This window comes from Anguilla rostrata, chromosome 2 (genome assembly GCF_018555375.3).
Source record: "Anguilla rostrata isolate EN2019 chromosome 2, ASM1855537v3, whole genome shotgun sequence".
Lineage (NCBI taxonomy): Eukaryota > Metazoa > Chordata > Actinopteri > Anguilliformes > Anguillidae > Anguilla > Anguilla rostrata.
The window spans coordinates 19,991,307-20,017,826 of record NC_057934.1 but is presented as its reverse complement, the minus strand read 5'-3'; the positions used below and the strand labels follow the sequence as shown (position 1 = coordinate 20,017,826).

General features: G+C 40.1%; 3 protein-coding genes across 4 annotated transcripts in view; all 3 read right to left on the bottom strand.

Annotated features, from left to right (window-relative positions):
- Window positions 1-666: 666 nt before the first annotated feature.
- msh2 (mutS homolog 2 (E. coli)) lies at window positions 667-5,431 on the bottom strand. 2 transcript variants are annotated; one of them, XM_064321087.1, is made up of 6 exons: window positions 4,518-5,022; window positions 4,274-4,419; window positions 3,462-3,746; window positions 2,942-3,088; window positions 2,356-2,505; window positions 667-832 (listed from the first exon to the last, which is right to left on the bottom strand). In XM_064321087.1, the coding sequence occupies exons 2-6, from the start codon at window positions 4,382-4,384 to the stop codon at window positions 695-697; spliced, it is 831 nt and encodes a 276-aa protein (XP_064177157.1). In that variant the 5' UTR covers window positions 4,385-4,419; window positions 4,518-5,022; the 3' UTR covers window positions 667-694. The 2 variants fall into 2 exon arrangements, with proteins under 2 accessions (XP_064177157.1, XP_064177156.1); XM_064321086.1 differs by lacking the exon at window positions 4,518-5,022 and adding an exon at window positions 5,161-5,431 and having other exon boundaries at window positions 668-832.
- A 790-nt stretch (window positions 5,432-6,221) lies between these two features.
- On the bottom strand, window positions 6,222-10,197 carry LOC135247541 (tumor-associated calcium signal transducer 2-like). The gene is made up of 9 exons (XM_064321088.1): window positions 9,844-10,197; window positions 9,250-9,351; window positions 8,338-8,599; window positions 8,030-8,095; window positions 7,801-7,864; window positions 7,589-7,687; window positions 7,208-7,405; window positions 6,921-6,965; window positions 6,222-6,699 (listed from the first exon to the last, which is right to left on the bottom strand). The coding sequence occupies exons 1-9, from the start codon at window positions 9,899-9,901 to the stop codon at window positions 6,661-6,663; spliced, it is 933 nt and encodes a 310-aa protein (XP_064177158.1). The 5' UTR covers window positions 9,902-10,197; the 3' UTR covers window positions 6,222-6,660.
- Window positions 10,198-15,456: 5,259 nt separating this feature from the next.
- LOC135242601 (uncharacterized) overlaps window positions 15,457-26,520 on the bottom strand; it is a 30,127-nt gene continuing 19,063 nt past the window's right edge. The window contains exons 12-23 of the mRNA XM_064313755.1: window positions 25,652-26,082; window positions 24,604-24,699; window positions 24,246-24,476; window positions 23,875-23,897; window positions 23,677-23,795; window positions 21,380-21,930; window positions 19,195-19,635; window positions 18,077-18,172; window positions 17,718-17,948; window positions 17,348-17,370; window positions 17,152-17,270; window positions 15,457-16,376 (exon numbers count right to left, since the gene is read on the bottom strand). Of these exons, the coding sequence (XP_064169825.1) occupies window positions 15,823-16,376; window positions 17,152-17,270; window positions 17,348-17,370; window positions 17,718-17,948; window positions 18,077-18,172; window positions 19,195-19,635; window positions 21,380-21,930; window positions 23,677-23,795; window positions 23,875-23,897; window positions 24,246-24,476; window positions 24,604-24,699; window positions 25,652-26,082 (2,915 nt within the window). The 3' untranslated portion in view covers window positions 15,457-15,822. The remainder of the gene's footprint in view (window positions 16,377-17,151; window positions 17,271-17,347; window positions 17,371-17,717; window positions 17,949-18,076; window positions 18,173-19,194; window positions 19,636-21,379; window positions 21,931-23,676; window positions 23,796-23,874; window positions 23,898-24,245; window positions 24,477-24,603; window positions 24,700-25,651; window positions 26,083-26,520) is intronic.

The following is a 26,520-nucleotide window of genomic DNA, read 5'->3' as shown; positions in this document are numbered from 1 at the left end:
AACTGAAGCAACCGAGCACTATTAGCCTCTCCTCAATCCTCTGTTAGCTTCTCCTGAATCCACTGTTAGCCGCGCCTCAATCCTGACCCCAGCCCTGCAATTGAGGGAGATCTCTGACTGCAGTCAGCGCTCTGTCACTCTTAACATGGTTACACAGGGACTTTCCAATACCCAACAGGCAATAAACAATTGTATTTATATGTTTGTTTGTATTAACACTATGAGAAAGGGAGGTTCTGTCTGGATTTAATCATCAAACAGACGGGCAATTAATCAACCAAAAAGTTTCGTGTAAAACCAAAAAACTTGGAGCAGTTGGTGACCCAAAAAACATTTCAGTTCTTTGTATGTTTTTTGCTGGATCACATACCACTTAAGGCTGGGTGACAAACAACAATTATTAATGTCTTTTCAAGTGCAAAAAAAACAAAAAAAAGCATTCTGCTTTCTTACTACTTTTTTTCTTTAATCGTACCTGATGCGGTAGTAAACATCCAAACTTCAGGCCACAAGATATACTTCATCGAAAACAAATCGTCAATATGGTTTATTGCCCAGCCCTACAGGTCTGTTCACTCTACACACCGTTTGCCATAGACACCATTTTAAAACCCCTAAAGCTCATTTCCACCTAGACCAGTAAATTCAAGAATGACTGCACAGTTACACGGAGGTCCTACCCCGGGCCATGCCCTCACCTCTCTTCGATCTTGTTGTGGTCCATCAGGGGCTGTTTGATCCACTGGTTGACCAGTCGCTGTCCCTGTGGGGTCCTGCATTTATTCAGTAGGCCGGCCAGGGAGTGCGTCCCCGTCGTGTCGTCAGGGGAACCCTGGGAAGGGAGGGACGCGTTGGCCAATAGCATACAGACTGAGGGGCAGACTGACTGACCAGTACCTCGATGGTCATCTACAGCCAAAAAAAAATATATATTTTTAAAAATCACTTGTTTGCCCACCTCAACACTGCTATCAATAGTGTTGCGAACAGAGGCTGAGGTCACATGATTGGCAAGGGAATGACTCCACACCATGCCACAGGGCTTGTCGCTACACTTAAAACACGCTTCAGGACGAGGCAGCAGTTAAGTTCCTCTACTAACCTTCGTTTTTGACAGAATAGAAACCACAAACTGCTCTAAGAAAATAGCTTCTGAAAAAGGAACAAAAGGCCAACAAAACTTTGAAGCATTTCCCTTCAAAGCCACTTAAGCCTTTTCGTGACATTAAGGCCTGCGTTTTCAACAAAGGCAACAGTGATGCAGCAGCACTGCTAAATTCTGGGCCCCGCTGCTAGAATTATTATTATTATTATTATTTTAAAGCTATTCTTAGATGCAAATGGTCCCATTGGCTCAGAATAACTTTGTTGAAACAAAAAGCGTAGCGTACATTATCTTGCAAAACAATTCTTCCTCGACACTACTACCAGCAGAACGTTAATAGTTAGCCATATTGTGCATATACAGGCAGGAAACTTTCCTAAATTGCCACGCTCATTTACTTTTGCTTTTAAGTCAACCTGCAATATTCAACGTTTTCGGTCGTCATTAGTTCTTTAAGCTTTATGGCAGTCACTTGGAGTGGTGTTCACTACCACAGCTCGTCCGTAGCGAGTGGTAAACACATGCGAGTGAGGGGTGACTGGCTTTGTGGTACGTGTGAAACAGATGTTGGCACGAACGCTGTTGAGGCAGCTGAGGCTCGAATCTGCTGTAGTAAAGTTCCGAGCTACGCGCTCAGCTCCGTGTACAAGTGCACCATAAACCTCAGAACCCTCGCGAAACCCATAGGCCCCTGATGGAAAAAATCCCACAGGAAACACTGAAGACCCACTCAAATTCTTAGCAGGAAGTACGGGCTTAGTTGTTCCTTCAATGGAAACAAAGAAAGCGAAGAAGAAATGAGAAACCGCCATGGCTTGTCCAACAGAAAGCTGTTAAATTCATGTTCAACAGGTACGGGGGGGAAGCTTTCAGAGGCAAGCAGCAATGGCAGGGCCTGCAAAGCATTCCTCAGGAGCTATGGAATGAGCACAATATGCAAAGGCCTCATTTGGTTACCAGAGGGCATTAGCTGAGGCGAGTCTCACAGCTCACGTTTCTCCATATGTTTATATTGCTGCAAAAGGGGTGTCTGTGCCTTGCGCTGCAACATTTGCTGTGACTCGTCATTCTTTTAATTCCGGAAGAGTGACACGCAAATTTTAGCCCTTTTGGGACTGACTCTGACACACCAATGTTGTGGCATGTACCCATTGCAAACAGAAGTTTGTGCTGAAGACATACATGGCCCTGATCCTAAAACTCGGACAGCGAAGCCGGACAGCGAGCAGCTCAGTGCCGTGACCTCTCACCTGGAAGAGGTTGAGGGCCTGGACAGCGGCGTTGTCGAGACGCATGTACTGGCTGAGGTCGAAGGTCGTCAACTGGAAGGAGCCAAAGTTGGCCTCGTCGGAGAGCAGTTCCAGATACTTGATGACTGCCGCCAGAGATGACATGGCAACCTAGTAAAATTTTATACATAAAAAAAAATTATGCTCAGGTGCAATGGTGTGTTCATACAGAACAAGACACACAGTCATGAGACAATTAACACAATGGCAATTTGCTCATTTGCTAGACTTTGGAATATACTATATTTAATAAGGTAACCTTATGTTCAATGCTTTTGATACAAAATAAAAGGTTAATATACAAATACATGCACACTTATACAGGCCAAAAAGGGGGGAAGTTGAGGGAAGAAGAAGCCTAGTTCACCCAAGACAACCAGGTATCTTGAGTCCACCCCTCCAATTACTGCTGGTTGTACTAACCCCGCCCCTCCCATCACTGCTGACTGTATTAACCCCACCTCTCCCATCACTGCTAGATGTATTAAATCCACCCCTCCCATCACTATTCCTGCCCCTCCCTCTTCTCCTCACATTTGTTGCTAACCTGTTTCTCCATCTCAGGCAGGGCAGCGCTAGACACGGTCTCACCCTTCCTGGCTCTGAGCAGGCGATTGAGATCCTGCACCATATCCTTAGTGTTAAATTCTGCCTTCTTCCTGTCCGAAAGAAGAATGCCCCCACGCTGCACCACCTATAACACAAGGCAACACAGCTTCACACACAGGCTCTCTGAGAGAGAGAGACACACAGACACACACACAGACTCTCTGACAGAGAGAAACACACACACACACAGGTACCTTCAAACACACACACACTATGCACATTTAGACTTCCTACCGCATGCTTCACAGACAGAAAGATACAGTCAAATTAATGTACAGAAGCACCTCACTCCACCAGAACATCTGAAAAATGCTGTGTGTGTATGTGCAAATTTTCATATGCACAGCCTGAGTGAGAATATTTAAGTGTGTGTACATATATATGTACATTTATATACTCACACTCATGTGTTAGTGTGCACATGTGTATGTACATGCGTGTGTGCAATAGGCGTGTACCTGTCGGAGCTTGCCGATGTCCCCAGCACTGTCACCCCCAGGCAGTACACACTCCTTGGGGCCGATCTGCACCAGCAGAGCCTCCAGATTGGAGAACTGGTCATTGTCCGGGAACTCGCACACCCCGAGCTTCCGCAGGGTGGAGTCAACGTAGCCCACGCCCACCATGCGCTGCCCATCGCCGGAACCCAGGCGCACCCCGACCACGCCCGCTGCTGCTGCCCCAGACCCCCCAGCTCCCCCAAAGAGGATCTCCTCAAACTGGGTCAGATTACCAGGAGACGCCTGGGCAGGGAGGGAGGGAGAGGAAGAGGGAGGGAGAGGGAGAGGGAGAGAGGGAGAGAGGGGGAGAGAGAGAGAGAGAGAGAGAGAGTGTTCAGGAAATGACACAGGAGAAAAAGAAGAGTACATGATGTAATGAGAGAATAGTACAGAAGAGTGAATAAAAAGGAAAGGTAAGGACAAGTGGAATATATACAGTGACAAGGGAAGAAGAGCACAGGGTTTGTTAGGATGAGAGCCGAGTATGAAGAGAAAGGAGAAGGATGGGTAGTTAGAGGAGGGGGATAAGATGAGAGATAAGGAGGGAGTTTGGGAAAATTGGGGAAGAGGGACAGGGAGAGAACAAAGCAGAAAAAAGTGGCAGTGATTACCTGGGGTTTCTCAAAAAACCCACAACATTCACAAACACAACACCCTGACCCCAGCTGCCACTCACCATTACAAACACAAAAACACCACCACTCCCATTACCAGAGCCACATAACCCTCCATACCCTGTACATAAACGCTCTCCCTCCCCCCTCAGGTACCTTGTAGGTCAGCTGCCAGTCATGCTCCTTACTGGAGCCCTTGTTCCTGTAAACCTCCACTCTGTACTGCCGCACCAGAAGCAGGTCCCGCACGAACGACTCAAAGTTCATCTTACTGAGAACCACACTCTCCAGCTTCCTGCTCCCTGAACAGGAAGGGACAGACATCGGACTGGGTCCCGCAAGCATGCATCTATATACATATACATAGGTCACATAAGTCTCCCTATATAAAAGCACTCACTTCTGAACTACCTAGAAGGTCGTTAAGGTGCCTGCTTGGCCTTCCACAAGACGGCTAAGATTAGTAAACTACCTATAGCTAACATTAAAACATTACACGTCTACGTCTTAGCTGTTTAGGCTGTAGCAAATCGCAATTTGCGAAAATAACAGTTCGCTGACTATGTTCAGGTGGTAATACAGTCACATATGACAACGGGAAACGTTTAATATTAATTTTGAATTAACCTACGCTAGCTACAGTGATCTGTCTAGCTGGCCAACTTAGCTATACTTCACATGGCAACTACTACTGAGTTCTATTTTGACAAGCTAATTGGCTCGCTGGTTAGTTTTAAAATTTAGCTAGCCAAAATGCCGTCCAGCTTGCATTGTGAAAACAATTTAAATTACGGTTTGTTTGTAAAACACCCAAATACATAGCCTAACAGGAAAACCCAGATGTTGTCTATTCATACCGCGTTTACAAAGCTTAACGTTACTAACAGAACCTGATAGCCAAGTGAACTAACTAGCCAACAGCCAATTGTCGAAAACAGACTAACGTTGCCCACTAGCTTACTGGTTAGTAAAAAAAAAAAAACCAACTAGTTAGCTAGCTAGAAACTATTATCTGTAATTATGGCAGATAAAGCGTAAGTTACCTGAGCCGAGATTTTTAATGACTCCGTTAGTTTTGAAAACCTCTTTCGCTGCAAAAAGCGCATCTTTCCCGTGGACTGTATAGTACTCATTTCGATCGAATAGCCGCACAGTAGTGTCAGGTTTTTCGGGCATGGAGAAATAAAAATTCAGAAATCCATGCTCTGATGCGCTGTCCATGGACAGGTTCTGCTTTGGTTGCACCGCCATGCTGGAATCTCCCGCCAAGCCATAAGCATGGGGTCAAAGGGAAAGGGATACGTTGCCGGGGAAACTGAAATGACGACACTTTCGCGCTCAGTTCTTATCGTAATGGGCACATCCATGTTTCGTTTACTTATCAAATAACCATGTTTTAACAACATGTAGCAGTTAGTTACATTTAGCAGTTGTACTTTTTAAAATTTTCGTACTCTCCACGTGTAATGTATTTGTGGTAATGGCAATTTCCTGGATTAAAATTTTACAATAAGTGTTCATAAATTGGTCTGCTCTTCCAGTTTATCGTTTTCACTTTGAGTCAGACATTCTAATGTGCCAATTCCATTACATAATGAAATGAAAACAGCAGGAAGATACAAATTACTGGAGTAGTGTCAGTGGACAGCCCAGGGGCCAAATTCAGCAAACCATATTTAAACCCAGCCAACGTAAGGCTCTATAATTTAAAAATGTATGCATTACAAATAAAAATGTTCACAATTGCAATTCTTTAAAATATTTTATGCAGGTGTGAATATACACATTTTATAAATTAGGTCTAGCCAATGTGCACCATTTAGAAAAAAAAATGTAAACCCATGTAAATTCAGTTGTGCCATGTGTTAGTCTCATTTCCTCATCCCTCTCCCCCTCAGCCAATCTGGGATCAGCTCAGTGAACCCAAGGTCATCTGGTCTATATCCTGAATGACAGGGCAGTCAAATCCTTTTTAAGCCTCACTAAACCAGTACATTTAGGCAGGTTTAAATAATGGTCATAGGCAAATGTACAATTTAACAATCCACAGAAACTCACGATCCACAAAGACAATGTGACTACCATTGACCACAACAAACAGGAGTAAATTTGACATTTTTATTACAAACCATTTAAAACAAATACCAAAAACAAGAAAGTTTAGACACCACTCTCCCAAAACTTCACTCAAAAAAAAAAAACATTTAAAATTGACTCAATGTCAAATGCCTAAAACTGACATCAGTACAATCTGGCTTTTTAAACTAGTGCAGCATATTACAAACCACTTCAAGAAAAAGAAAAAATCTTCAGAATATAAATTAGCTTTTGGAATGCCACAGTACACTAGAAAAGTACATGTTAGCCAAGAGGGAAACTGTTCTTGGTGTTGCCCTCCCATAAAAAGGAAATTTCTTCTCCACACACAATGGTGCAGCCAGCTTTATGAATGAGTGACAGGGTGTGCGAACTCCTGAACAAGGGTTCTTCCTTCAGTGCTCCAACAGGCAATGGACTTTCCTTCAGTTTCACGGCATCAGGAATCACGAGAGAGCCTGCTGAATCTCATCCAGCTCTCGGACCTGCAGGAAAAAAAAAGTTTTAAAAAGTGTTCCCATGAAGAGCCAGTTAACGCATGTTCTCCTTTAGTACAGCTTGAAGTGAACCAAGTGCTACAGAACAAATGTCATCTGCACTTGCTTTCACCATCTCAGGTGGAGCAGTCATAATAGCAAGTAAACCTCTACATCCTCACTGAAGTGGTTTCAGGCCTACATTTCCCATGGTGCATCTGAAAACTCACCTGAGTCTTCTCATACTTGGCACGCTCCCTCCTCCTGGCCAGGAACTAAAGAGAACAAAAGACCAGTTACAAAATGTCTAGCCAACCATTGCCTGAACACTTATTAACTTTCCCAAATGTTTTCAGAAAAAAATGATTTCAGGAAGTAACAAAGATCATAGTAAGCCTAAGTAAAAATTCTCAAGGTTGAGAGGTTCTCATACTGTTCCTTATAAGGAAATGACATGCACTCACTTAAGTTCTGTCCCATGAAAGAGTAAGTTATTAAATGGAAATAAGTTACTCACCAGAACCACCAGCCCTGCAATGACTGCAAGGACGACCACAACGATGACTGCAATCACGCCACCAGTCAGTCTCTTCATGGTGAAGGTGGGGGCCTTCTCATCCACGTAGTAGACCAGAATGTTCTCAAGGTCCAGCTTCTGGCCGCCAACATTGGGCTCAAATTTCGTAGTGTCTTTGAAGAGTGGTAGAACCTTGATCTATACAAGGGAGGAGGGAGGTGAATCAGACTGCAAGGACGAATTCACAAATCAAAACATACAATCCCTACAAAAATCCTCCAAGCAAATCAACTGCTCACCCAGAGCCCCATCCACCCTGTAGAACATCATTCTGAAAAGCTCCACCTGAAAATAAAGGTGAAAATCCATCTCAGAACTTACATCCTTCTCCATGTAGTAGGCCATACGGGACAGGTCTGCCTTCCGGTCACCAACACTCTTCTTCACATCCACCACAATAAGACGAGCATCTTTGTCGTACTACAAGAACAAAAGACCAAATTCAAATGAATTCTGAGCACTCAAACCCTTCATAAAGTATGAATATCCCAAACAGCAGTATCATTAAACTGTACACACAGTCACATGCCTACCTGAATACTGTCAACAAACTTCTTGTCCAGCTGGTAGCGGGCCTCAATAGCAGTGGCAATGGCACTGCAAAAGTTAAAGAAAATAAAAATTAACAAATCAAACTGCACAAGAGCACTATTCTGTAGATTTATGAGCAACTTAATGACCAAGGTTTAAAAAAAGCCACAAACGTTAGCCATGATCTATGCCTACATGTTGCAAAGGTACAGTACAAAGAACAGTACATACGCCTTCAGTTTGTCAGGATCCACAGCATCTGTAGTCTCCTTGTGCTTCAGTTCCAAACGCAGCCAACTGCAGGAGAAAAAAAACAAAACAATTAAACATCCTCAGGCCACGTTCCCCATCACCATTTCCCCTTCTACATTCAACAAGTTAAGGTTTATTCACTCCAATTCATAGTTCTACAACATTTTAACATAAACGGTTGACCAAATGTAAATGCATTCTTAGCACAAGGGACTCGGAAGCAATAGGCTCAACTTAGGTCTGAGCCGTAGCCCCACCCACTGCAAGAGGGTAGTAAATGCACTCACTGAGTCTCCACCAGCTCTTCGCACTTGAGGTCCTTGTCCCCCTTGTCCGTACGACGCACCCCAGCGCTGTTGACGCACCAGCACTCCTCTGTGTTATTGCACTGCTTGGCCTTGAACACCCCATTAGACTCGCATTCTGGGTCATAGATCCCATCGTTGTCCACAAAGGCGGTCTCCGTTGGCTTCCCACCAATCGAGCGGGTGGACAGGCCCTTCCTGGCACGGTACATCTCTGCCTTCATCAGGAAACACTTGGGGATCACTGGCAACAAGAGGGGAGAGGGTAAGTACACCAGACACTTTCCTTCACCTTTCCTAATCTTTATGCTTCTACCTTAATGCAGAGATGGGAGAATAAAGCTTTGTTCAGCCAAAGGGGCCAGACTACTACACCTCATTGTCTCACTGATTTGAACCTTCTTGTAAATAGAAACATCATTTGATTCAGTCAAATTAGTGGCCGGCATTGATGTAGCTGTACCCATTAAGGGGTTCATAGAAATCACCCCCTTTCTATTACTATACTATCCAAAATAATGAACCTCATACATATGTATGAATGGATGGATGCAACACAAATCCCCAACAAAGCAGAACTGTTTTGTCCAGCCCAGTGTTAGTGAAAACCCTAGCCATTCTACAAATCACATCTGCCATCTCAAGAGCTAGACCCTCACAGAAAGTGAAAATTAATCAAGAGCAATCTAGCTGTATTTTTCCAATTAATTTCAATGATCAGTGTAGCCTGCCACTAAAATTCTACCATTAAATTTATCTTACACAAAACGTAGACACTTGACCATCTTAGATATTCGACACTGGCACTCCATAAATGAAATATGCAACCATTTTGGATTTTCATCCTGCCCCCGACCAAAAAATACAAAAAAAAAAAAAAAAAAAAACACTTACGTGTGGTGCAGTTCAGAACTTGTCTTTCGCCATTTCCAACCATAAGGAAACATTCACATGGGGTTCCGTCGCACGTTGCCCACTTCATAGTGTCGCAAGAACCTATACGAACGGGAAAATTCCATAAGACCAGCAACTTTGTTTCCAAATAAGTGGGAATTGTAAATAATTGAGTCGTGTATACTGTAGACCTATACAAGACATGGTGTTATTGTACAGAGCAGAATCCCCAAGGACTTCAATGGCGTACTCAGGTGTATTTGGGCGTTGGTCGTTTAAGCTGGTAGGTCAATGCACATCCGGGCCAATTTAAAAAGCCCGTGTTTGCCGCAAAGATGTGGGGACAAAAAGAACCGTAGGCCTTTGAAGGCCAATTTGTTACGCCAAAAATTGTGTACATGCCTTCTCATGTGATACAAATAAAGCCTGTTATAATGCGCATCATTAAGGATGCGGGGAATATTTTAAATGGATGAAATCAGTCTTAATAAAGCACATAAAAGACCCAATAACGCAGTACGAGCAAGCATATCGACAGATTTTCAATCTCGGTCCTATGACCAAAACACAAAAGGCAAAGATCAGAATACTCACATTGAGCGTATGCCCCCACTGCAAAAGCCACAACAAATAGTAAAACCAACGACTTCATTGTCAAACTTGAAAATGACGGTCCTAATTCAAAAGATATCCGAGGTGGGCCTTGCGGCTGTCCCGCGCACAATGCTCAGAATCACACTTTCGGCAGACGAGCGGTCTGTTCTTCTCGCAGTTGTCCTCTCCTCTAGTCCAACCGGTTTCGGTGTAACTGCTGTCGATCTGTAGCCCTGTGTGTAGTTACACGTTACAGAATAGTTTATAAAGAATAAGACTTGACGGCAGTATCAGCGGTTTATAAATGAAAATTCCTTTAGAGCCAAATTGGTACTCCTTCAGCACTGTACGATGGTTGACTGAGAATCTACCTGCCCTTTCCACCTGTATATATCTACCTGCTGGATGACGTCACCAGTCCTGGACGAAACTTAGGGTGTGTCATCATCTCCCCGGAGGGGAAGAGAGGGGGAGACAGAGAATTGCAAAATATCTCCCACAGAAAATCGGTAATTTTCCGATAGAAACTATTACTCACCGCGAGATCGTCTCTGGCATACCAAATATGTGTGACTGTCTTTGCAGCCATAATGTAAACAAATGTTTGTTCGATCCTTTCTTCTTTGTGACTTAACGGTAAAAAGCGATTGGCCTATAAGCCACTTGACTGAATTTAATGTAGTTGAATTATAGCATTGTAGTCCAAATTAGACCATTCTCCAGTTTACTTGCATAGGCCTACAATGTTGTGAATATTACGAGGACATCAATTTCCCACTTCTGATTACAAAATCTGTGTTTTAGCTTTACGTTTAGCCTATATAAATCTGGCCACTGGGCAACAATAGTGGGGAAATTTGTTGTTATAAAACAAAGAAATCATATATTTATCAACTGCATCTTTCAGAATTGGGGTTAGTTGCATTTACAACACTAAATGCCCTCTTATAAATCAAAATTCAGTGGTTCGGCTTTTTTAAATTCTAATAAGCCACGGTAAATTAAAAATCATTGTAAAATATGAATATCGTATTATTATAAACGATACATAATTGAATATTAACTTGATGTAATGTAAATAAATTGTAAGTAGGCCTGATAACATTTAATTTCATTGTAATGTTGGCCACAAATGAAAGCAAAGCAATATTAAAAAGAAGATTTACTATTTCAGCCATAAACTAAATTTGCAACAGCTTGCAACCACTTCAAAAGCACACGTTATTTGCTATATGACAGTGCAAAGTAAATGTCTAGCTATAATAAGAAATTGGCGGTCAATCGCTTTTTATCGTTAAGTCACAAAGAAGAAAGGCTCGAACAAACATTTGTTTACATTATGGCTAATGCTAGCTAGCGAGTGGTACTAATGTTGCCTGGTTAATGACACTATAATTAACAACAAATAATATATATATTTGTGTGTGTGTGTGTGCATATGTGCCAGAGAACCTGTGTTTGAAGCTGTGTTACCTTGCATTATCAGTGGTGTAGCCGGTGAAGTGTTTGGTGGTCACAAAAGTTTTTATTTTTTGCTTTCCTGTGGATTCAGCCGGGGCTTCAAATAAGGCTGGTCTTTGGACTGTGTATTCATTTTTCATGACCTAGGACCTGTGTCCAGATTCATTAGATAATGATAATATGGGTGAGTGGCATGGACCTGGTCATCTTACTGCTGGTCAGCCAAAGAGGAGGACCTCTGCATCTTTGATATCGTCAGATGTAAATTTACCTTTGTTATCTTATCTGAGTGCTATTGTGTACAATTGTGATAAAGCATGTTGTTATGACATGCAATAAAACACTATTGCAATATAAAGTAGTGGCTGTTGACATATTGCATGCAATTAAGTTTTTTTTATGATGGTTAGATTTTAAGAGAGAGAGAGAATGTGTATATGTTTGAATTTGTGTTTATGATGTTGATTGACCTTTATTATTAGTGTCAATGTGTCTGTATGTCATAGTATGTGTTAGAGTACATGCATTCCTGTATGTATATACGTAGATCTCTCAGTGTCAATGTATTTAGACTTATTTGTTCGTGTGTGTGTTATCATTGAATGTCTTTGCTGTGTGTGTGAAGAAATAAATTCACTGGGCACAAAAAGCTTAGGGATACGCCAAGTGGCATTAGAATGTCCTACGAATATCAATATCAAACAAAAGAAGACCCTCATTTATTCAGCCAGGTACATATTTTCACATGTACACATGAGGTACTGTGATATACAATTACACTTGTGTCCATTGTGGAAAAGTGGTTAATGCATACTGGTGGCAATGCGATCAACAGGAGGTCTCTTTCATTTTTTATTGGACTTATGAGGAGTAACAGGATGTTGAGTTGAGTTCCACATGTTTGTGGAATCTGTATGGAGGTGGAAGAACAGGTGGAGGTATAGATATAAATTATCCTTCCATTATCTATACCTGCATTTCCTGGGCAGGGTCACAGGGGGTGCTGGAGCCTATCCCAGCATGCATTGGTCGAGAGGCAGGAATATACCCTGGACAGGCAGCCAATCTAGCGCGGACATAGATATTATAGTTTTTAATTTATTTTGTTTAGCCAGATAGGTTACCACAGGCAGATAAGTCAAGGAATGCTAAGGAATGCAAGGGTTTGTCCTGACAAACCTGCGGTGGTGATGGTGGGGTGAGGGGTTGGAGCCCTTTGGTGGCCAGAGACAGAAAATTTGACCAATGCACAAAGGTCAGAACCTCTACTCTTCTGTACAGTACCATTAGAGCCATTGGTTATTTAATGTCTAGAGTGAGTTACCTACTTTGGGTCAATGCCTCCTTCAAAGAATGGCCATAAAGACAGGAAAGGTAGGAAAAGGATGATAAAAGGTAGAAGAAGAAAAAGGTGAAAACACTAGAATGAAATAATTTCAAAACGTGTTCATCCACTCACATAGATTTTAGCACTGTTTACTTGTTTGGTGCTCAGTGACTCACGTTGTTTGGTCCTCAGTGACTCATGTTATTGGTCCCAACACTGAAGTTGATCCTGGTTGTATCTGGGCATTGGTATTGGTTGTACAGTAGCTCAGCCCTGGCTGAGGAGGTCACTGTAACTACTGAATGTTTACAGGAAGTGTACGTTGAACATTAGCATCTTGTAAGCCATGAATGAAGTTCTGAATGTTGACCTGAATTGTGACTACTGTTGTAGTGCTTTGAAATATTCGTGAAGAGGTGTGGAGGCTGAATGGTATTCACATTCATGTAGAAAAAAATTCTGGACCACAGTTTTTTTTTAAACTTATTTTTTTAACATCAGATTACCAGGCAAGCACCACAATGTAATAATCTGCTTGAGTATAGAATCTGGCTAGATGTGAGGCCCCAGCTACAAAACATAATAAAATATTTCACCTCTCTCAAATAAGAGGTTTCACCTACCAGGGCTGAGAGAAACGGGAAGCTTTGCTTGTCTGAGTCATCTCCAGCCAGACAAGAGAAGTACATGCATAGTTTTATTCACTGTGAAAAATGAACAGCGTGTGAATAACCCTGATTATAAATATCAAACCACACTATTGGGTGTGTTCATAAGCACAAGGTCTTCCCTTTTCTGCTAGAGAACACGGCTGTTTGATGTGTGAAAGAGTCAATTGATTAGGTTTATATCGCCATTAGAGGGCATAATTGTGATGGAGCTTATTCCCTTCACAAGTTATGGTTTTGAGCCTTTGTACCAAACTTCCACTTTTTTAGAAAGATGAGTGACTCACTAGCTTTGTAGAAAACAAATTAAATAAAAAAATTAAAATCTTTTCTGAGATGTCTTCTTTGATAAAGGTGCTTTTTCTGAATGCAATCTGGCCATTGAAGTCCCAGGTTTGCGCCTCAGCTATGCTATTAGCTAAGCACAAAGGGAGTCAGTAGTAGTGGGATACAGCTGCTAGTCTTCACGATGCAGGAACAGGTGCAGACCCTAGTCTGCTCCAGCCATATAGCAAACACTAGAAGTATCGATAAGTTAGAAAGAAGGAAGCAAGCAAGATTCCTCTCTCCCTCGACACCTCAGGCAATGTGTGAGTGAGCCTTCTGACATTGAATGGCTGCCATGCCTGCACAGTAAAAACTTCAGTGTTCATGTAATTCTAACAGAGTATGCATGAGTCCAATTGGTCCAATGTCCAATGTTGATTTAACACTGAACATTTTACTGTTCACATTTTACTGTGTGGGTGCTACACATTGGCAGTGGATTATGGGAAGTTCCCCCAAAACTCTTAAGTAGTTTCAGAGCTGCAAAGTTATACTGTATATGCATTTGGTACATCATCATCAGCACAGTCGAGCACTGTTCTGTGAAGTTTTGGTTTCAGCTCAGACCCTCACTTTCAGTGTCTGGGGTCAGGCTACTGAGGGAAATCTTAGTTATAAAATTGAGTCAGGGGCTCAGTTTATAAAAAATTATATAGTCCAGAGGTGGGCAACCATGATCCTGGAGACCCACAGGGTCTACTGATTCTATTGTTCCTCCGCACTTAATTGAGTTTGTTTTCAGGCCCCTACTATGTTTCTCTGGGCCCTAATAATAATAGTAATAATAGTAATAATAATAATAACAATAATAATAATAATACAAGTTAACAGCTTACTACACCTGGCACCAATGAACAGATATATGCTATCATTACAGTATTTCATCCAGGCCCTACTGATATAGTGACCCTACTGTGAAGTGGGGGACTGACTTACATTGATAAAGGTTGCCTTGTTAACTATCTTACAAATATGAATTACATCGAGGTAATTAGGCATCTCTCCAATCACCAGTAAACCTTCAAGGTTTCTGGGATCAATATCAGTACTGCCTTCACCATGGGTTACTGTAATCAGAAGGTAAAAAAAGCATTAGTGACCTGAAAATGTTTGGTCAATACTTGACCAATACTTGACTGAATGTCATCATTTTGGGTTGCAAATTGTTTACATTTTTTATGTTTTGTAAAAACAAATCCTCATGATACCAATAGGTCATTTGATATGAAAAATCTTTCAACCCAGTAATTAATTCAAGTTGATAACATGGATCTGGAAATATGTGTGCAGACTTACTTTAGGTGTGGAGTACATGGATAGATTTTAGTCCTTAAGCACCATCAGAACTATTTCCTTTTTTAATAAAAACAAAGTAATGTAGTGTGTTGTAAAATACAATGTATGGTAACAGTTAGATACATTTTAAAACATAGTTTATTGCACGTGACTGGGTATTAGGTACCATCTCAAAATGTAAATTCTATTGAATCAGGTGCATGAAAACATGAATCCGCCTCATTTTACATTTACATATGCTATGCATTTTCTATTGGTCTGTTGTCTCAGGAAACAATTCCCCTTGATGGCTCAGAGGTAACTCAGATTAGAACTTCATGCGCTGCAAGTGCTGAGTGCAGTTTAGAGTGCCTGCAGAGCCCCCTAGTGGTCAGATGCAGATAACACTACTTCACTGATATCTCAGTCCCGACCAGCACTTCTGAAAGGTCCTTATTTTTCTCTCATTATGCACAAGATGCAATATTCTGAGATCTAGTGCGTAATCATGTCAGATCATGAGTATCTTTTGAAAATGAATCTGCAGACAAAGTATAGTATATAATTGAAGTATATTATTTTAGTACAATTGTGGCCAAGAATGACAGACTAACTAATTTACAGTGAAAAAGCTACCCTGATTTAGTTTAAAGACAGACACAGAGATGATGCTGTATATAAAAACCTTCAGAAAGGTTTTAAAGCACTTAGAGGTAATAATAAACAATCACTGTTTTTTCTATTAATTATTGTCCTGTCCGACATCAAATATTATTATGATTATTATTATGATTATCATTATTATTAATATTATTAATATCATTACTAATAATAATAATAATAATAATAATAATAATACATTTAGAGTTATATAAAGGGAATACTCTAAATGCTGTGTCATGGATGCCTTTTCTGTGTCCATCATGGCATCAGTGTTACAGAAGCCTTCACAGGGCAGATCCGCAAGGCTCCATGGTTACCAACAGGGTGTAAGCAGAAATATGGGAAGATTCGCTCAGTAAACTTGGTTTTAAAAGTGCATATTAATAACATGTCAGAGGGGTCAAAGAAGGACACCTCTCCTCTGTCATAATCCAACTGTACTCGGATCCTCTGGGGTTTCCTCTTCAATTTCAAGGTTTTATTCGGAACTGAAATGGCACAAGCTTCATACTCGTAACCATTTGCCAGGTTTAGAACCCAAAAGCCTTTCACTGTGCCAGCAACTGGTCTCCTCTTCCTGTTGGTAGATTCATATATCACTCCTAACTCCCATGCAGGTTGGTTCCCTACTTCTACCTCCCAGCTGTGTTTTCCTGAGTTAAATCCCTCGGAGCCCAAAACATCAACGCAGGAGTCAAACCTTTCAGGGTTGTCTGGGAGCTGCTGTTGAACTCCAGTGTCTCTCACACTGGTCAGATCCTCCGACAGAGAGAGCCAAGGGGCTGCAGTATTAGGGTCCAGAGTCACGGCAGCTGTAAGATACATTTTTTACTTTTTTATTTTAAAGAACAATAATGATTGTTTAAATAGGGCATGATACGGATTCATTTTAATATAGTGTATGTTCTAAATACTAAATGTGTATGCATGATTAAAACAAAGAAATCTATTTTTAAATGTCAAAGCAAATTAAATGCACAGAATTCAAACAGCTAATCAACAATATTTTGGAAAAATGCCACTGTGGTGGTCTTCTTATAAAAAGGCTACAAATGTCCTTACTAATATGGTATATCCACTGAGCAGAACTTGTCGCATGTGACATCAATACACTTTGGCTGCAAGCCTTCATCAGGGTATACAAATACAGGTGGAACCAGTTCCTGCTATCATAATCTGATTAAAGCTTTTTAGCTCAGTGGACACAAGAAAAACATTTGTTAACTTTTTAAAATAAGAGTGGCTTAGTGACATTTTTTTCAAATTTAAGTAACTCTGTGGATCATTTCCATATCGCACTTAGAGCAATTCTATATGGTGGCATGGCACAAGCTCCAGTAGTTCTCATTTTGGCAATAATTTTTGGCTCCTATTTTGGCTTATTTTCGTCAACAAATTGTTTGATAGATTTTATATTGCATACCAATTTTACATTCATCTGTGTTCTGATATTAAATCTCCCTGAACTCCAAGAGTGCTAAGACTGGGTGACTCTGTAAAGTAATTTTCCACGTAAGTTAAATTTATTTTTTATTAAATTTAAATTTTCAGACTGGCGTGTTTTCATCATCTGCCTCAGATACTCACTGTACTGCACCATCTCCAGCATCTTCTCCCAGACTCTGAACTTCAGGTTGCTCAGGTGTTTGGCCACATCTAACAGAGCCCCTGAGAACAGCTCTGGATCCTGTAGTGTGCACTGGGCTCTGTAATGACAAGCAGGAGTCACTCAAGCATTGGGGAGTTTGGAGTGACAAACACTTGGCAGGCAGAGTGTACATACCTCATCTTTATGTCCTTGTAGTTCTGAAAAACACAGAACAACAAAAGTATTATGACAGGATCTGCATGTGCAGGCATTTTACAAGGCAAAAGCATAAAAAGACCAAAAAAATAACAGATTGGGACAAACAAACAAATGATATGCTAGTGAGAGTGCAGGATTAATACATATACCATTGTGTACTGTGCACACAGTGCTGTAATGTGTCTTAACTATTACACAAGAAAATTCTGCTCTTCTGTCAGATAGAACAGCAGGTCTGTTATTAAACAATAGATATATAATATTCCTCTGCATCATAAGAATAAACTGCATATGTTAATTTGACTAGAATGAATGCAAACTCACTGCAGGTAAACCAAGATCCTACCTTTAAAAAGGAGGTGTCTTCAGTGTCCATGGCCTTCTCTATAGCTGTGAATTTGTCTGAAAGGGTGCAGATGTGTCTTTTTATGTGGTCTAACTTCTCCCGAATGATCAGACTCTTCAACATCTCTTCCTCTTTCAGTGCAGCCAGTCTGGCCTCCTCTTCCTCTCGCAGGAACTGGTGGAGCTTCTCAAACTCTGCCTTTATCTGCCTCTCTGTGTGCTGGACCTGACTCTGCAATTCAAACACACTATTTTAGACCTGAACAGTGGAATTACCAAATCACAGCATTAACCAAAACCCAAAGTAATGTTTTTCTTATTTTTAAGTAGCTAAAAAGCATTCCTAATTGCTTTACTCACCCTGACATGTTCTGCTGTTTTCTTACATTCTTGTTCAACCTTAGAAAATCTCTTCAGTTTTTCTTTAATAAGATTAAGCGCAGGCTTGAGTTCCCCCTGAAGTGACACGAACCAATTATCACTTACAGAAAGACACAAATAGTAATAGTTTAAGCTCTACTGATTTACGTGTTACCCACCAGAGAAATAATTTTGAATACTCCTGCTACAATACAACTGTGTCTTTACTTGGGAAATGTAGCAGGGAAATAACCATCCTAAAGATCAGTGAAAATCACCATTCGTTTATGGCATGATAACATTTCACATTAAACATTTTATGTGTTTTCAGGCCAATTCAACTATGGATTGAAATTGTAAAGCAGCTGTTTAGCTGGGGTGCACTTCATAGAATTGATTGGCTTCATTTATTGTTACAATATTCAAAAGATATTTGTACATAAGTCTAATAAGCCAAACCACTGTTTTATTGTTGATTTGTATACTTCTTGGTTGATGCTAAAGCATGTAACATTCTCTGTCCAAGCAATCAAATGTAGTCACAGTAGTTTAATTACATTTAGGCCTATATTATGTATAATACATGTATAAAAACAGGCTTAACTAGTTTATAGTATTTAAACCCTATGTTTTCTGAGCATTTATCTCCGACCTCTAGGGTTACTGTTCCTCTTGACTCTGATTTATGCACTTGTCTTCTCATTGTAATTCACTCTGGATAAGAGCGTCTGCCAAACGGCAGTAATGTAATCTAATGAAATCATAAATTTCAATATGGACTTTATGTTTTACAAGGGAACTATTTAGTCTGTGTTTATGTAGGACAGAGACCATATAGGTTGAACCGCACTTTACTCAAAAAACAAGCAGGACATACACTAACAGTTTCACTTATTTACATACCTTAAAAAGTTCCTGCCAACCCCCTCCCACACAATTTACTCTTAGTGCACACCCCCTTTTTGTCAGTTATAGGGAATTAACTCAGTAACAGAAAACACACAAGTACATGTTAACTGATTATCGTACAGATAATCGTACAGATACAGTTTTTTTCAGACATTTGAAATAGTGTATTGATAATTTCAAATTGTTTAATTTAGAAATGAATGGGGTACCTTCAGATCCAGTACTGCCTCTTCCACTGGACAAACCTGGTGGTTTCTGTGTTTTTTAGAAGTCTGACACACGAGACAGAGAGGCTCCTGATCCTCCTCACAGAACAACAGTAGTTTCTGTCCATGAAGACTGCAGCAAGCTTCACTCTTCACAGCAGCTTCATGTTTCTCTGCTTCACTCTCAGTCTTCTGCTTTAAGTAGGACTCCACAATGCTTCTTAATGCCAGGTTTACAGGAGGATCCTCCATAGAGGCCTTGGTCCTGCAGATGGGACACTCTCGAGAGCTCTTCTCTTCCCAGTACTGCTTCACACACTTTCTACAAAAGCTGTGGCAGCATTTCAAGACAACAGGCTCTTTAAAAATATCACAACATACAGAACAACAGAGCTCGTCCTCAGGAATCAAAGCTTTAGCCTCCATTTTACAGAGTCTCTCTGTCTGTTACTTTCGCTTTCACTTTTGCTGAACTTTGAACAGAAGACAACCCATGTGGCTTAAAGCTGGGAAAAAACTTGTTTCTAATGGTCCTGTAAATATCGGACCGTTTTTTTGTTTCACATTTTAGATTTTTGCTTTTGACTAATATTAGATTGAATTCTTAAGTGAACTTTTCAAAAATATAATTTTTGTTTTTCACTGCTAGGAGTATTTTGTCTTTATTGTGAGGATGTGTGGTATTCCAGAAAGGTGTGTAAGAGTGTTTGTATTTCTTGATTTTTAATTGCTTTCTGGTACCCATCTGTAAGATTTAGGAATGTTGTCCAGCTTACTGGGTTGTGTGGGTGTGTTGTTAGTTTTTGACATTTTTAGACACTCAGTAATTTAGCTGTCATCTGACTGAGAGGTTAGTGGCCTGACTGTGAAGGCTCTGAAAGAGAATGGATCTATATCTGTGATTGTGCTGTTGTTAAGAGGTGAGCAGTAGGTGCATCTCCCATACGAGTCCCCTCTTAAACTACCGTTGACAATGTACAGACTCAGAGATGCAAGAGTTCTTTCCTTTTTTGTTAGTTTATTCATCATAGTTTTTCCTGTGGGAATAAATGGGGAAATTATGGTGGTTCAGGCCAATAACGTGGTTGTCACCCCATGTGATAATGAAGGTTCCTCTCCGGTCCTGCCATTTAGATCACCACAAATCAGCACATTTTCCTGGGCCTGAAAATAGCTGAGCTCCTGTTCTATGATAGTAAAGGTGCCCTCGTTAAAATAAGGAGATTCTGAGAAGGAATATAGATAGACACAAATATGTGTTCTTGTGGTGGAGATATTTTTATTCATTTGGCATTCCCCCTGACAAGCTCTATTGATTGTATTAGCTTTGCACCATGTCTCCTGTAAGATTAGTATATCTATGTCTTTTATTTGTTCAATGAAATCATGGTTTCACTGTTCTTCATAGCAAATGCTACAAGATTACGCCCTGAATCCACATAGAAACTCAGTTATTTCACTGAATATATTTGGCATTTAATCATTTGAAAATGATAGGGGTTTTTTAAGCAAATTAATATACAGTATTTTCATTTTTTTCAGAAGAAGTTAATGTTACTGTTTTATATAACAGTACAATAACAGTGCAATAATTGAACGTAAACAAGTCATTAGCACCATTGTGCGATTCAAACGCAGAGACACTCAGGTGGGTGCAAGAATAACAAGAGAATTTGTTTTGACTCATTGACTTAAAAAAAAAATTAAAAAACACAAAAAAACAGGCAGGTACACAAGCACAGACTTTGAAACTTGGACCAAATAACAAGAGACTAAACATGAGCACAAGCAGCACAAAAACCAAGCAAGAAAAAAATTAGATCAAGGAATTTAAATACCTAAAATGACGGGTGCAGAACATAAACTAATGAGAACACATGTGCAGACATGACAAAACTAATGATACGATAGTTACAAACAATTAAGGGACCCCGCAAATAAAAAATGACACTAAGTCTGAAGCACTGGCGCCCTCTAGTGGATCTCAACTGGAAAAGTGACACACAAATTTAAATCATTACACATTATATAGGGTCCTGTACAAACTCACAAATTTGTATGTTTTTTTTTTCTTTTGTCATCTTACTACTATACCTAGTCCATAAGCATATGAAGCTGAGCATATGCTTTGTGAGTGACAGCTCATTGTGGTTGTCTTTAGTCAGTTCTTATTTCATAGATATCTTCACTGGGAGGACACTGTTATGGAAACTTTCACTGGGCATATTTGCAGGGGCTCATTGTTTCTCCCATCATCGTTCAAACAGGGAGAGAAGTACGGGAACATTTTCTCAGTAAATGTGTCTTTAAAAGTGTAAATGAGTGACATGTCACTGGGGTCGAAGAAGGACACCTCCCCCCTGTCATAGTCCAGCTGCACTCTGATGCTCTGGGGTTTCCTCTTCAGTGTGAGGTCAGCAACTCCAGCAGCTCTGTACTCATCACCATTCCTCAGCATTAAGACCCAAAATCCCCTCCCTGGGCTGCATGTTATATCACCCTTCCTACTGATGGACTCTTTCACCACTCCTATAGTCCAATCAGATTTATTCCCAACCTTCACCTCCCAGCTGTGTTTCCCTGAGATAAACCCCTCAGATCCCAGCACATTCACAGAGGAGTTAAACCTCTCTGGATTGTCAGGATATTCGTGGCCTGTATCTGTATCTCTCACAGTGGTCAGATCATCAGAGAGAGAGAGAGAGACATGTGCAGTGTTGGGGTCCAGCATCACAGGAGCTGAAATATCCAGAAGAAAGACATTTAAAGGCTGAAAGAAGAGGCACATTTCATACCCTATTCATATTAGGTCAGATACACAGGACATGGTATAAAATAGTTATGGATTCTAACATACTGTAGCTATAATTGTGTTTAAAGCGTAAACTTTAAATATAAAATGTATTTTCCCCTTTAACTATCACCAATGGTCAGAAAAAGGTATTAGAAAGAAAGTTTATTTTCATAATGACAAGGGTTTATGCACTTTTCAGGAGTTGCACACAAAATATCTTATGATTATATAACAATTATCTCACTGTTTGTTAAATACAGCTTTCAAAAGCAAATTACCTGTTGTTAAACTGGATTATTATTGATGTCATTGTAAAACCATGACTTTAATGCATTAATATCTCAACAATAGCAGTGCCAGTGATTATAATGGTAAAAATCTGGGATTTTTGGAATATTATTATAACAGTTTCCATGTTAAACTCCACCAACTTCCAGTTCATGCCATGCCCCTTTAGGTGTCAATCCGAATACAAATACAAATATAAATGCTTTTGTTGGTTGAACAAATACAGATACAAATACAAATAGTGGCAGTGGAGAGCGCTGTCTAACACGTCAGTCCAAAATCTCCCATAGGTGTTCAATTGGGTGGAGAAAGTGTGACTGCAAAGGCTAAAGTATATGATTCACACCATTTTTATACACATCAAACCATTCAGTGACCCCTCATGCCCTGTGGATGGAGGCATTGTCATCCTGGATGAGACCACTCCTATCAGGATAGAAATGTTCGTCATAAGATAAAGGTCATCACTCAGAATAACTTTGTATTGATTTGCAGTGACCCTAAGACAACAAGTGGAACCAAACCATGCCAGGAAAATGCCCCTACAGCAAAACAGAGGCACCAGACCCCTTCACGGGATCAAGTATTCAGGCCTGTATCGTTTTTTTGATGTAAGCCACACATGCGCTCACCCACTTGTCAGTGTTATGTTGGCAATTGATATCAAATTTCTGCCCTACATAGATCTCTCCTTTCTTTCTCTAAATATTGTTAAATTTAAGGTATTTCTATCTGCTTTTAACAGCCACTGAAACAACTATTTATTTGGCATAGGCATCCCCGGATATATTTAAGGGAGATGTGTGGCTTTCTCAGTTTTCGTCATGGAGCAGCGATACTAGAAAAAAAGCAGGACTATATATTTATGATGTGCATCTTTCTAAGTTAGTCTTGGTCTTAGTCTTGGTTAGCCTACTGCCTACAGTCTACGTTGTCTGTTCTCTGTAACTTGTTAAAGTCATATTCTATAACGTGTTAAATTGCTAATAGTAGCCTTTGTGTTACTTCTTAGTTATAGAACGTGCATATTGTAGCGATCGTCAGCAATATCCCAGTTTCTAACTCGGAACAGCAGTAAGGAACTGGAGGACGGACCTTTAGGCCAGAGGATGATCTTGCTAGGTTACATCTACCTGCCCGGTGAGATCCTGCTACCTGGGATATATCTGTACATATCTGCTTACAACTCCTTTAGCTCTTAATTCCCTGCTTTGCTGTAAATAAACACCTTCTTGCATTTTAACATATCACTTTATGCTTGACTGGGTCTTCTTTCGGGTTGTGGTTAATACTGAGGTGGCTTAGTGTTACGACAGGTAGCGTACACCTGGCTATTTAACACAGGTGAGTTACGGGACATAACACCTTGCAAAAACATTTTTCCATCTTCTCCAGATACTCACTGTACTGCACCACCCCCAGCATCTTCTCCCAGACTCTGAACTTCAGGTTGCCCAGGTGTTTGGCCACATCTATCAGTGCCCCTGAGAGCAGCTCTGGATCCTGCAGTGTGCACTGGGCTCTGTAATGACAAGCAGGAGTCACTCAGGCTTTGGGGAGTTTGGAGTGAGGAACACTCGATGCAGGCAGAGTGTACATACCTCATCTTTATGTCCTTGTAGTTCTGAAAAACACAGAATGACAAAGTATTATGACAGGATCTGCATGTGCAGGAATTTTGCAAGGCCAAAGCATAGAAAACAAAAAAATTACAGATGAGGAATGAAACAAAGAAATGCTATGCTAGTTAGAGTGCAGGATTAATACATATACCGTTGTGTACTGTGCACACAGTGCTGTAATGTGTCTTAACTATTACAGAAGAAAATTCTGTGGTTCTATCAGAACAGCAGATCAGTTATGGAAATTCAACAATAGACGTATAATATTCTTCTGCATCAATGGAATAAACTGAATGTGTCAACTTGGCTAGAATGGATGCAAACTCACTGTGGGCAAACTAAGCTCATACCTTTAAAAATGAGGTATCTTCAGTGCCCATGGCCTGCTCTATAGCTGTGATTTTCTCAGTAAGAGTGGAGATGTGTCCTGTGATGTTTTCTATCTCCTCATTCATTATCCGACTCTTCTTCTTCTCTTCCTCTTTCAATGCAGCCAGTCTGGCCTCCTCTTCCTCTCGCAAGAACTGGTGGAGCTTCTCAAACTCTGCCTTTATCTGCCTCTCTGTGTGCTGGGCCTGATTCTGCAATTCAAACACACTATTTTAAACATGAATAGTGGAATTTTCAAAACACAGCATTCGTCAAAAACAAAAATAATGTTTTTGTATTTTTGAGTAGCTAAAACATATTCCAAATTGCTTTACTCACCCTGATATGTTCTGCTGTTTTTTTACATTCTTGTTCAACCTTAGAAAATATCTTCAGTTTTTCTTCAATAAGATTAAGAGCAGGCTTGAGTTCCTCCTGGAGTGGAATGAACCAATTATCACATACAGAAAGGCAAATGTAATAGTTCAAGGTTTTTTTAAATATATAATTATGCTTGTATTCCCTGTGTTCTAAAGTGTCTTTGAGTCTGTGAAAAACGCTATATAAAATAAATGTATTATTATTATTATTATCATTATTATTATTATCATCATCATAGCATTTCAAATTTAACATTTTATTTTATTTATTTTTAAGTCCAATTCAACTAAGGATTAAAATGTCAAAGCAGCTATTTAGCTGGAGTGCACTAGAATGTATTGGCTTGATTTATTGGTACAATATTGAAAAGAAATATGTACATATAAGTCAAAACACTATTTCATTGTTGATTTGTCTACTTCTTGGTTGTTGCTCAAGCATAAAACTTTCTCTGTCCAAGCAATCAAATGTAATTGCAGTAGTTTAATTATGCTTTAGCCTGTAATATGTATAATACATGTATAATAATAGGCTTAACTAGTGTACAATGTTTAAACCCTATATTTTCCTAGCATTTACCTCATACCTCTAGGGTTACTGTTTCTCTTAACCCAGATTTATGCACTTCTCATTGTAATTTGATCTGGATAAGAACGTCTGCCAAATGTCAATAATGTAATGAAATGAAAACCAGAACATTCAATAAGGACTTTATGTTTTGCATGGGGTCTATCAAGTCACTACTTAAGTAGAACAGAGACCATAGTAGGTTGAACAGCACCTTACTCAAAAAACTATCAGGACATACACTCACAGATTCACTTATTTACATTATTTCAAAACGTCCTGCTAACCACGCCCCATTTTTTGTCAGTGATAGGGAATTTACTCAGTAACAGAAAACACACAAGTACATGTTAACTGAATATCCTACAGAGACTCTTCAGGCATTTAAAATTGTATATTGAGAATTTCAAATAGCTTAATTTAGAAATGAATGGGGTACCTTCAGATCCAGTACTGCCTCTTCCACTGGACGAACCTGGTGGTTTCCGTGTTTTTTGGAAGTGCGACACACGAGACAGAGAGGCTCCTGATCCTCCTCACAGAACAACAGTATTTTCTCTCCATGAAGACTGCAGCAAACTCCAGTCTTCTCCACAGCTTCACTTTTATCTGCTTCACTCTCAGTCTTCTGCTTTAAGTAGGACTCCACAATGCTTCTTAATGCCAAGTTTACTGGAGGATCCTTCATAGAGGCCTTGGTCCTGCAGATGGGACACTCCCGAGGGCTCTTCTCTTTCCAGTACTGGTGCACACACTCTCTGCAAAAGCTGTGGCTGCATTTCAGTACAACAGGTTCTTTAAAAATATCGCAACATATAGAGCAACAGAGCTCGTCCTCAGGAATCAAAGCTTTAGCCTCCATTTTACAGACTCAGTCTCTCACGGATGTTTTCACTTTCACTTTTGCTGAACTCAGTATATAACTCAACCCATGTGGCCTTGAGTTTTGTTTAATGGTTCTGCAAATTTCTGAACAGTTTTTTGTTTCACATTTTTGGTTTTGGTTTACTTTTGAATAATATTAGAATTAATTCTTAAAGCCAATTTAAAAAAAAAATGTAATTTACATTTTTCACTGCCAGTTGTATTTTGTCTATATTGTGAGAATATATAGTATTCCAGGAAGGTGTCAAAGAGTGTTTGTATTTCTTGATTTTTAATTGCTTTCTGGTATTCTTCTTTGATGTTTTGGGTCTATCTGTGCGATTTAGGAATGTTGCACAGCTTATGGGTTGTGTGGGTGCGTTCGTAGCTTTTGACATTTTTAGACACTCAGTAATTTAGCTGTGATCTGACTGAGGGGTTAGT